Below are 12,524 nucleotides of genomic sequence, written 5' to 3'. Positions count from 1 at the left end.
GGTGATAACAGAACAATGAACTAATAAGGTGTACAACGCCTCCCTGTACCAGCTGTAAAACACACCAGAGAGCACGATAACTAAGACGCTGGAGGGCGGGGTCGAAAGGTGTGTGTGTGTGTGTGTGTTGGTTCTTCTTATGGGGATCTAAAATCCCCCACAAGGACAGTAGAACAAGGAAAAGTCTCCCTTATGGGGACATTTCCCATGTCCCCATGAGGACAAAGGTTATTTTAAGCTAAGGAGTTAGGTTTAGGGTTTGGGTAAGGGGTTAGAGGTTAGGTTTAGGGTTTGGGTAAGGGGTTAGTGGTTAAGTTTAGGAGTTAGGTTTAGGGTTTGGGTAAGGGGTTAGGTTTAGGAGTTAGGTTTGGGTAAGGGGTTAGAGGTGAAGTTTATGGTTTGGGTAAGGGGTTAGAGGTTAGGTTTAGGAGTTAGGTTTGGGTAAGGGGTTAGAGGTGAAGTTTATGGTTTGGGTAAGGGGTTAGAGGTTAGGTTTAGGAGTTAGGTTTAGGGTTTGGGTTAAGGTTTATGGTTTGGGAAAATAGGATTTTGAATATAAATAAATTTTAGGTCCCCACAAGAATAGAAAACATAACGTGTGTGTGTGATAGGGAAGCTGTGTAAGAGGAAGCAGATGTGCAGGATGGGAGGGGTCATTCTCTGTGGTTGTGATATTACTGTAGGTTAGGGTTAGGCTCACATCCTCATGACAGTAGGAACAGTTAGGGTCTATGAGGTACCATGTCCTTTTTATGGTTTTTTTTCACTCAATCAAACTGAGTAACAGAGCCACAGCAATGTATTACTTTATATTTCATTACACTCCTGTATGTTCAGTGCCAAGGAAATAATGGTTATGCATGTATGTGATACCTGACCCAAACTGCATGGAAATGCCTTTTACACCTGGACAGGAACGGGGCTTACAGCGAGCTCTTTCCCTTGTGTCCCCCAAACATTTTAGTGTCTGTACCTAATCAAGCCTCTACCTCCATTATCTCTCCCCTCCCTCCCTCCCTCTCTCTCTCATTCCCTCTCTCTCTGACCTTACAAGGAAAGGCAGGCAGCGTTGATGTCATAGAATGAAGAATGTTGCAAGAATCCAGAGAGAGAGAGACAGGGAGAAACAGAGAGGAAAGACAGGGGCTACTGCCTTACAGCAGTTTATGAACATAGAGAATGAGAGAGATGTGGTGTTTACATAGTAATATACACATCATGAGAGAAAGTCCAACGAGAAAGAACATGTTAGGAAGGATGGTGTCATTCCTTTTCCATGGAAAGGGGGAGGAGAGAGAGAGGAGGAGAGCAAGGTGGGGAGGAGAGAGGGGGGGGGTCTAACAGCTGTAGGAGAACTGAGAGAGAGGGGTAGAGGAAAGTTAACAAGCACACTTTCCGTCTCGGTTTGGATCTACAACTAGGGAAAAGGAGAAGGAAGAGATAGATACTGTAGGGGAGGGTAATAGTTTGCTCTCCCAACTGCACACATAGGTAAGAACAGATTTTACACTGATTATATGAGTTATTGATAGGTAACAAGTTACCGTTTTTTTCCATTTAATAGTGGCAGCTGTTTGACATCTGGCAAGTTATCTCTATGAAATATTTTGTCTCTTTATCATTTCGGTCCAAGCAATGGTATAATCAGATTATGCTATGTATAGTTTTGGTGCATTGCAGAGTTTCAACATTTAAGAAAATGTATGAAAGAACAATAGCAAAGTGCCTGGTACGATTATTACTCATCTACCGTGGCTGGTGTTCCGCTTTTTAGTCCACTGAGCAGTCCTTGTACAAAGGACGCATTAACAAGTTTACAGCTTTTGATAGATACGCGCTCGCTCACAACAAAGAAAAATGCGGAAGCTGTAACCGGAAGTACAGTTTAGGAGGAAAAGTTAGCTGGCTGGTTAGCCAGACAGACATCTCATATTCCTTGGAAAAATAGACAGGGAAAGGGTGATGGCAACAGCCATTTAGGGTACAGATAGACCTACCGTTAAATAATAAATAGAAAGGGGCCGGTTGAGGACGATAAACCGTGTCATCGAAGTAGAGAGAAGCGAGGAAGTAACGTTAGCCCTCTACAACCTCTCTGGCTAACTACCAATTGTAGGGAGGCTGCTAGCCAGCAAAAATAGGTGAGTTCACTAACTAGCCAGCATTTCTAGATTTATTGCGCTTTTCTATGCAGCTATTAGATACATTTGCCGTCTTGAAGTTATTTCAACTCTGGGTTGTATGCAGGTGAATGCTAGACCAGGGCTATCAATACGGTTTGACACACACTGCAATGCTCTTGAATCAGGGTTAGACAGACTTTACCTAGTTATGACTACATGGATGATTCATTGATGAACGTCGGATATTTTGGATATTATGTCTGCTCAGTTGTTCTTAGTTGTCTTGAGCTTAGCAGACAGCTACCTACCATAGCTAATCAGAGGCATGCTGAAAGGTGGGTGGGGCGCTAATGCAGTACGGTGGATCATGGTGTTCAGCATGGTAATCCATCAAGTTCCTACCAGCTCGTTTTCAAAATATTGGACTTTAAAGAAGCAAAGTGTCACCGGCCAAATCAAATGTTGTTCATCACATGCTTCGTAAACAGCAGCTGTAGACTAACAGTGAAATGGCTGGGTATAATTTGTGGAACGTTCCAACAGGAATCTGTTCCAAAAACGTCTTAAAGGACTAGGTTGCCAACAAAGAATGCATACAACGTAGCATGATCAATTCACTAAGCTAACTAGCTGCCGAATAGGCATCAACTCACCACGTAGCTTATTCTTAATGTTTGTCCATAGGCTAGCAGAGTGAGGACAGACATTTTTCGGAATAAATGTGGTGAGTGGAAAACGTAATGAAATAGCCCACTCCCTACCCGGTATCTTATTCTGCCGCTATACAACTTTGTATGCATTGTTTGTTGGCAACCTTGTTATTTACAAAGTTTTTGGAACAGATTCCTGTTGGAACATTCCACAAATTATACCCAGCCCAGTGAAATGCTTACGGGCCCTTCCCAACAATACAGAGAGAATATAGGAAAGTAATAATACACCATGAGTAATGATAACGTGGCTATATACAAGGGGTACCAGTATCGAGTCCATGTGCAGGGTACAAGGTAATTGACGTAGATATGTACATATAACTAGGAATAAAGTGACGAGGCAACAGGATAGATAATAAACAGTAGCAGCAGCATATGTGATGAGTCAAAAAAAGGTAGTGCAAAAAGGGTAGCTATTTGGTTAACTATTTAACAGTCTTCTGGCTTGAGGGTAGAAGCTGTTTGGGGTCCTGCTGGTTGCAGATTTGGTGCATCGGTACCGCTTGCCATGTGGTAGAGAGAACAGTCTGACTTTGGAGGCTGGAGTCTTTGACAGTTTTTTGGGGCTTTCCACTTATTTTTTTCCTAGTCGCACAGCTCCTCATCAGTCGCACTTTAGAGCCCTGAGTGGAATGATGGCACAAACCGACTGGTACCCAGGCTATCCTCATAATACTTAATGCATAACATGTCCCCAAATGTCTCCCCTTGTCACTTGTCATTAAACTTGCTTGTTCAGAGTAAAGCAGGCTAGGTCTTACTACGTTTGTGTGCGTGACTGTTTGGGTGGGAGTCTGGGGATTCCATTCACAAGCGTGCCACAGCTATTTGACCTCTATAAGATCACTGTGATACAATTAATGTCATACATTACCCATTCACTCAGTCAGTATACCCAAACCTAGTACTACTGCCACGCTGTGAGGGAGATCCCAGTCCCAAATGAAAGGCTAGTGACCTGTAAGATCAGACTCAATTAGGAGCGTTGTCAGTGCATGAGTAACTCTCCCAGACAGTCGCAGACAGACAGGCTTCCCAGCTAGAGCTGGGCGTGTCTGTGCTGAAACTCAGGGACAATGTTGGAGCTTTAGCAACTGTAGGGTAGTCACTAGATGGTCATGCTAGAGAGGACAACACTGGCGTCAGAGCTGATGAGCAAGTAAGGAAGTATTTTGTTGTTGATTTAGGGCTAGGGTTATGGTAACCTTAGGTGTTAGGGTCCAAGATAGTGGGGGGGATTGATAGAGTTACATATCGGGATATTCTTTTTGACGATATCGCAATATTATCAAATAATAATTTTCCCATCATAGCTTGTTCTCCATCTTCTTTTTAAATAGGGAGACAATTTGTTTTCAGCACTTTTATTTCCATGACTGATCAAAACTCGTTTTTTCATGGCTCTCTCTGTGCGTCTGGAGCAGACATATGGTGAGCAATATGTTTGGAACATTGAGTCTCAGTTAAATCACAGTATTGCATCGCGATACATATAGAATCGTGAGAATCGCAATACATATTGTATCGTCACCTAAGTATCGTGATAATATTGTATTGTGAGGTCCCTGGCAATTCCCAGCCCTAGTTTAAGAGTGGCTTTCAGAATCAAGTGCTTCTGCCTGTTTTATACTCCGCGTCTGGATTCCAAAGCGATCGCCCTCAAGCAGCTTGTTGGCTTGTCATTAGTGTTCTTACTGGTCTGGCACAGTCTCTATTGTTGTTGTTTCTCTCAAGTGAACAGCCAGTGATAAAACAACAGTGTACCGTAAGTCGTTAGTGTTATAGTCCCATTCATCCGCATCCAACACAGAACAATGCTTCAATCGATGTCTGGGCCTTGATACCATCTCAAATATCCTCTCCTCTACCAAATGAATTGTCTTCTAATCCTCCTTTGTAGACTGACGACCAACCGACCATGTGGAAATCATAACGTTCTCGATAAGCTATGAGCTATTATTTACAGTAGACGGTTTGCACGAGTTTAGCGCTCTCTCTGCAGACATGATGTCCCCTCACAGCCAAGCTGTAAAACTAGTTAAGATGATGAAATACAGAGCGTGGTGATGTCATCCAACTGAAATGAGAGGGAGCTTTTTTGGGGGGGGGGGGGGTTTAGATTGGAGACAGAGGGAAAGGAAAAAGCAGACCATGGTGTTGATGATGTCATTCAACTGAAGTGCCAAACGTTCTCACCATGGGTCTCATCTCTGGATCCAATTTCACAATGGTTTACTTTAGTTAGGCTTAGGGGACTGTCCGGGAGGAGCCTGCAGCTGACCTCACCATATAAAACCATTAGCCAGGTCTACAGCCACATGGAATCTGTGGGGAATGGTTTTTGTGAATGCCTTTACAGTTGGTTGAGTAGTGAATGAAATAATACATCATAAAAAATAACTTGACTTATGTAGGATGATGTTTATAACGGTATTTGTTTTTTTTAATTCCTCAAATAGGGTGGTCTATTTCCAGGGGCACGATGAGGAGCGTTTGCTCCTAGCATGTCTCAGTCCCGTGACTGTCTCATGCATTATCCCCAGAGCTTTCTACAGTATGCTATCTAATATAATGAGACACTTTTAAATGAGAGCACTAGAACCAATACGCCTAGTTCTCTGCCTCCACTTAGTGTAGAGCGCTGGCTCTCTAGAAAGATAGAAAGCCTTTAGATCAAAGCCTAGTAATATTTCCCTCACAACTGAACAGTCTGCTGGTATCCAATGCACTGGCCCTCATTAGCTGAGGTTTCAACAGGGTTCTATTAGCCAAGGAGAGCAGGTTTCTGTCTGACGGAGGATATTACAGGGGAGGTCTGCTCTGCTTGATGCAGGCTGTTTCATCACAGAGAGGAGCCAACGCTTTGTCAGTGGAGCGTTGGACTCTTACAGCCAGTTTCCAAGACCACTTTGTGTGTCTGTATGTCCATCGAAGACCACTTTGTGTGTCTGTTTGTCCATCGAAGACCACTTTGTGTGTCTGTTTGTCCATCGAAGACCACTTTGTGTGTCTGTATGTCCATCGAAGACCACTTTGTGTGTCTGTTTGTCCATCGAAGACCACTTTGTGTGTCTGTTTGTCCATCGAAGACCACTTTGTGTGTCTGTTTGTTCATCGAAGACCACTTTGTGTGTCTGTTTGTTCATCGAAGACCACTTTGTGTGTCTGTATGTTCATCGAAGACCACTTTGTGTGTCTGTATGTTCATCGAAGACCACTTTGTGTGTCTGTATGTTCATCGAAGACCACTTTGTGTGTCTGTTTGTCCATCGAAGACCACTTTGTGTGTCTGTTTGTCCATCGAAGACCACTTTGTGTGTCTGTTTGTCCACCCCCCCCCCCCCTTCCATCTGTTCTAGTCCCACTGGTGTTTTCTAAATGAGACAGCTAGCTAGCCTACAGGCTATAGCAAGCTGTGCTAGGGCGGGCAACCAGATTGGTTGATGTCCCCTTTGGTCATTTGCCTTTAATATTTCATCCTGCTCTTCTCTGCATTATTTAACAGTAAGTCCATTTTGAAAATAGAAAAGTGAAGATTTAGCCATTTGTGGCTTTTTGTTGCTCACTTTGAAGGGGCTTGAATGCAAATATGATAACTTCTGTCTTTGGATTCCTGTCAGTATTTTAACTGTTAAAGTAAGAAGTTGTGAGTGAAATGTAGAAAATGCTGTGTTTTACAGAGGATCCTAACAAAGTAAGTTCGCTTACTTCCTGTGTTTTTTTTCTTCATACTGTGTTGAGGCCTGACTCGGTATATCAGGAACACTTTCACCCACTGTTGATGTCTTTATCTTGTCACAACTTGTGTCCAGGCCCCCAAGTCACAGCTACATGCAATATGGAACCCTCAATTTCAAACTGAAAAACTATTTGTAACTGTCCAGTGAAAATCTCACTTTTTAACTTTTATATTCGGTTACCTTGTCCTATACTCGTAATTGTGACCAAAGCATAAATTGGAGAAAAAACACTTTCAAAATCCCAAATCCAACTTGTATCTCACAGACCCTTTAAAAAATGTTCCTGCTATTTACTCCTAGAACATGATGTCATGTTGGCTGATTGGCTGAGCTTGAGAGTCAGCAGTCTACTGGCTTTAATAGTTTGAATGACCGGTATACACCATCCACACCATTCTGTCGTTGGGGTACACCCACACCATTCCAACACACAAAAGCTGCTTTTTAACCTACTTAATAAAAATGAAATAACTATTTCAGTCATATTATAATTAATTATAGGTAATATTTCCTAGAAATCTGGTAACACTGGGAAGGAAGTTACGTTAAGTTTCTTATGAAACTGACATGGTGTAATATTATAGTCAAGCCTGAGTGGTAAATGACTCCTCGCCTAAAGGCTGATTCAGATCATGGAGGAAAGAAACAGTCACCCGCATCACATCGCAGCATGTACTAGGCTAGTTCTGGGCCACTGCTTTTACTTCCAATACAAACAAGGCCTGAGGAAACCCATGTATATTATCACCATGGTAATGGTTCCTAAATATGTTTTTGCTCTGTGATCTAACAAAAGCATTTCACATTATGGACAAAACCATGTTTCTAGACATAAGCCATTAGGCTTATTTATGATCCAGCGGTGAGGGACTGACTAGGACCCATCATTGCCATTATATAGAATTTTTTTTATTTAACTAGGCAAGTCAGTTAAGAACAAACTCTTATTTACAATGACAGCCTACACCGGCCAAACCTGGACAACGCTGGGCCAATTGGGAGTCCTGTAGGGCAGCACACAATCCCGTCCGGTTGTGATACAGCCTGGATTTGAACCAGGGTGTCTGTAGTGACGCATCTAGCACTGAGATGCAGTGCCTTAGACCGCTGCGCCACTCAGGAGCCCAAGTACAGTGCATTCGGAAAGTATTCAGACACCTTGACTTTTTCCACATTTGTTTTCTAATTTATTCAAAATAAAAATCAGAAATATCACATTTACATAAGTATTCAGACCCTTTACTCAGTACTTTGTTGAAGCACCTTTGGCAGTGATTACAGCCTCAAGTCTTCTTGGGTATGACGCTACAAGCTTGGCACCTGTATTTGGGGAGTTTCCCCCATTCTTCTCTGCAGATCCTCTCAAGCTATGTCGGGTTGGATGGGGAGCGTTGCTGCACAGCTATTTTCAGGTCTCTCCAGAGATGTTCGATCGGGTTCAAGTCCGGACTCTGGCTGGGCCACTCAAGAACATTTAGAAACTTGTCTTGGCTGTGTGCTTAGGGTCGTTGTCTTGTTGGAAGTTGAACCTTCGCCCCAGTCTGAGGTCCTGAGCGCTCTTGAGCAGGTTTTCATCAAGGATCTCTCTGTACTTTACTCCGTTCATCTTTCCCTCAACCCTGACTACATTTTTAAAATTTTAAATTTTTTTGTCATTTAACAGACGCTCTTATCCAGAGCGACTTACAGTAGTGAATGCATACATTTCATTTCATGCATTTTTTTGGACTGGCCCCCAGTGGGAATCGAACCCACAACCCTGGCGTTGCACACACCATGCTGGCGCTGCAAACACCATGCTCTACCAACTGAGCCACAGGGAAAGCTGTCTCCCAGTCTCTGCCAGTCTCTGCCACTGAAATACATCCTCACAGCATGATGCTGCTGGTGCCAGGTTTCCTCCAAATGTGACGCTTGGCATTCATGCCAAAGATTTCAATCTTGGTTTTATCAAACGAGAGAATCTTGTTTCTCATGGTCTGAGAGTCCTTTAGGTGCTTTTTGGCAAACTCCGGGCTGTCACGTGCCTTTTACTGAGGAGTGGCTTCCGTCTGGCCACTCTACCATAAAGTTGTCCTTCTGATGGTTCTCCCGTCTCTACAGAGGAACTCTGGAGCTCTGTCAGAGTGACCATCGGGTTCTTGGTCACCTCCCTGACAAAGGCCCTTCTCCCCCGATTGCTCTGTTTGGCCGGGCGGCCAGATCGAGGAAGCGTCTTGGTGGTTCCAAACTTCTTCCATTTAAGAATGATGGATGCCACTGTGTTCTTGGGGACCTTCAATGCTGCAGAAATGTTTTGGTACCGTTCCCCTGATCTGTACCTCGACGCAATCCTGTCTCGGAGCTCTATGGACAATTCCTTCAACCTCATGGCTTGGTTTTTGCTCTGACATGCACTGTCAACTGTGGGCCCTTATGTAGACAGAGGTGTACCTTTCCAAATCATGTCCAATCGATTGAATTTACCACAGGTGGACACCAATAAAGTTGTAGAAACATCTTAAGGATGATCAATGGAAACAGGATGCACCTGAGCTCAATTTCGAGTCTCATAGCGAAGGGTCTGAATACTTATTTACAGAAGGTATTTTTTTATACATTTGCAAAAATTGAAAAATAAACTGTTTTCCTTTAATCATGGGGTATTGTAACATAACAAAATGTGGAAAAGGGGAATTGTCCGAATGCACTGTATTCTCTGTTGGGCACTATAACTGCCTAGCGTCTAGCTGAAAGTAACGTTAGACAGGTATTGAGGAAGAAACCAAGAGAGGTACTGAGAGAGAAAGAGGGCCACGTCTCTGTTGAACCAGGGGTCACCTACAGGGCCACAGGCGTTTGGGGAATCTGAGATAGAGCCGCTGTGGTAACATCAACATTTTTAACCACAAACACGTGAGGTAAATATTTGAGCTAACCCGTTGAATGACCCTCTCCTTGACGTAGCTCACATGAACATGTTATGATGGTTTTACCCGTCTCAGGTCTGACCCGGTCATCCCTATAGTAAACCATGCTGTAGTTCTCAACTGTTTTTATTACAATGAATGGTTTCATACTGAGAGTTGACCTTGAAGGAGCTATAAGTGCTGCTATGGTTACGGTATGCCTCTCTCTATACTGAGCCTAAGGAGTGGCTAGTGTGTATTTACAATCTAGGGCGAGGTACTGTGTAAAGCAGCCAAGATCTTTCAGAGGTGTGTGTGTGTGTGTGTGTGTGTGTGTGTGTGTGTGTGTGTGTGTGTGTGTGTGTGTGTGTGTGTGTGTGTGTGTGTGTGTCTGTGTCTGTGTGTGTGTGTGTGTGTGTGTGTCTGTGGACGCATGCTTTGGAGGTTCTCTCCTGTAGTTAGGCTGCAGGTTTGTTAGATCCTTTGTTGATGTGTCCCCACTAATTCACCAAAGAAAAATATTCCCCTACTGTTTCAAAAGCTCTGTGTGCTCACCTCAGATAAGCTAATGCTCTATGGTTCATTTATATATCAAAGGTTTATTTTAGCTTCGCTGTTATCCTTTTTACAGCTGGCCTCCAGGTTTGCTAGACCTCCTCTGTAACACAGCCATCTCTTTAACAGTTGGCAGCCTCCCTACAGCTCATTTGAGTTTGTTGATTTCTAAATCTCTTCTAAATTGTTGTAATAAACCAATATTGTCATTAACAACAGCTGTTCTCCTCTTCCCTCCTCAGACAGTAAAAAGACAACATGGCTGACTCCAGCGGCAGTAAGCCCTTCATGGTGACTTCCTCCATCAACCTCAAAGTCACCACCCCCTCCTTCTACAACCAGCCAAAGAAGTTTGCCTCGGTCAACCCGCCACGCCCCAAAAGCCAGTCCGACCCGTCGCCTCCCCCGGGCTCAACTCCTCCCCCAGGTCCCTCTCCTCCCCCCAGTCTGGTCTCCTCAACACGCGGTGTCGGCACAGCTGTCATTGGTCGAGTTGGAGTGATGCCTCCACCCCCACCATCGCTCTGCGAAGGTGATTGGCCGTTTTCGTTTGTCATTTTGTAAACATTTATCCCATGCATCTAGTTGTCTGGTTCAATATGACCCCTAACATCTTCACTTGACCTCTTTCCCTTCACAGTGCAGATGTGAAGTAACTGGATAGGTGTACGAAAAATATGGTGGTAGAGGTTAGGGGAAGTGGCTAGGGGTTGTTTTAGGACCGAACTTATCTCGCAACAGAAGCATCAAGCATGTTATTCAGCATGTTATTATTTAGTTACAAGTATTTAGCTTTGTATCTGCTAAAACAAGGATGTTGGGTCCCAGAGTTTGACCTGGTGTTAGCAACCCAACAGATTGGTAGACTGCTACATGGCCCTTATCCTGTTAATGAAACTCACCCTTCCTGTTTCTCACACACACTAATCACTGCATTTAAAGGGATACTGCGAGATTCTGGCAATTAAGCAATTTTTTTCTACTTAACCACCTACTTAACCCTTTAAGTCTATTTTCTTGACAGTATCATTTCACTGTCTCTGTGTGTAGAAACTGTATTGTCATGTAGTTCCCTTGAATGAATGTCTGGGTGGGTGCAGTGAATAGATGACAGGTTGTGAATGAATGTCTGGGTGGGTACAGTGAGTAGATGACAGGTTGTGAATGAATGTCTGGGTGGGTGCAGTGAATAGATGACAGGTTTTGAATGAATGTCTGGGTGGGTGCAGTGAATAGATGACAGGTTGTGAATGAATGTCTGGGTGGGTACAGTGAGTAGATGACAGGTTGTGAATGAATGTCTGGGTGGGTGCAGTGAATAGATGACAGGTTTTGAATGAATGTCTGGGTGGGTGCAGTGAATAGATGACAGGTTGTGAATGAATGTCTGGGTGGGTACAGTGAATAGATGACAGGTTGTGAATGAATGTCTGGGTGGGTACAGTGAGTAGATGACAGGTTGTGAATGAATGTCTGGGTGGGTACAGTGAATAGATGACAGGTTGTGAATGAATGTCTGGGTGGGTGCAGTGAATAGATGACAGGTTTTGAATGAATGTCTGGGTGGGTACAGTGAATAGATGACAGGTTTTGAATGAATTATAGAACGTTTCGAAACCATTTGATTGCCATGCCTTTGATTTAACCAATCACCCCTCCCCGTTTCTATTAGACTTCCCGCCCCCTCCTCCTCCATTGGACGATGAGCTGCCAGCCCCTCCCCCCAATTGTGCAACCACACCGCCAGCCTCTGATGCCCCTCCCCCTGCCTTCCCTCCCCCCCCCGCAGTGGATGACCTGCCCCTCCCCCCCGCCCCGCCTGAGGAGAATCCCTGTCTCCCCCGTTCCCCGTCTCCCCCACCTCCACCACCCCCTCCCCCTCTCCCAGTCTCTGGTCCCAGCAGTGTCCCCAGTGCTGGGGAGAACGCTCAGGTGAGTCTGGGTTACTAATCATAAGAATGGAATGCGTTTTGTATTATAACCTGGGTGGTTTGAGCCCTGAATGCTGATTGGCTGACAGCTGTGGTATATCAGACCATATACCACGGGTATGACAGAACATTTATTTTTACTGCTCTGTTAACCAGTTTATAATAGCAATACGGCACCTCGGGGGTTTGTGATATATGGCCAATATACCACGACTAAGGGCTGTGTCCAGGCACTCCGCGTTGTGTCGTGACTAAGAACATCCCTTGGCCGTGGTATATTGGCCATATACCACACCCCCTCGTGCCTTATTGCTTAAATATAGAACTTTCCATAAGGTCCCAAAGCACTTGTCATTGTATTGGTGTAGTTGTGTTGGATGACGGCCAGAACTCTCATCCACACATCTACTACCATGGTGGATGTCCCCAGTAAGCTGATGTGTTGGATGACAGCCAGAACTCTCATCCACACATCTACTACCATGGTGGATGTCCCCAGTAAGCTGATGTGTTGGATGACAGCCAGAACTCTCATCCACACATCTACTACCATGGTGGATGTCCCCAGTAAGCT

The 12,524-nt window shown here is 44.3% G+C and overlaps 1 protein-coding gene across 2 annotated transcripts in view; it reads left to right on the top strand.

Annotated features, from left to right (window-relative positions):
- Window positions 1-1,325: 1,325 nt before the first annotated feature.
- Window positions 1,326-12,524, top strand: part of LOC106576313 (zyxin) — a 21,890-nt gene continuing 10,691 nt past the window's right edge. The window contains exons 1-3 of one of the 2 annotated variants that reach the window (XM_045718758.2): window positions 1,326-1,491; window positions 10,262-10,551; window positions 11,692-11,951. In XM_045718758.2, coding sequence (XP_045574714.2) covers window positions 10,278-10,551; window positions 11,692-11,951 — 534 coding nt within the window. In that variant the 5' untranslated portion in view covers window positions 1,326-1,491; window positions 10,262-10,277. Of the gene's footprint in view, window positions 1,492-1,840; window positions 2,142-10,261; window positions 10,552-11,691; window positions 11,952-12,524 lie in introns of those variants that run through there. The other variant, XM_045718759.2, reaches the window with a different exon arrangement.

This window comes from Salmo salar, chromosome 05 (genome assembly GCF_965601325.2).
Source record: "Salmo salar chromosome 05, fSalSal1, whole genome shotgun sequence".
Lineage (NCBI taxonomy): Eukaryota > Metazoa > Chordata > Actinopteri > Salmoniformes > Salmonidae > Salmo > Salmo salar.
Note: the sequence above shows the minus strand (reverse complement) of the source record. Positions and strands in the feature narration are given on the sequence as shown.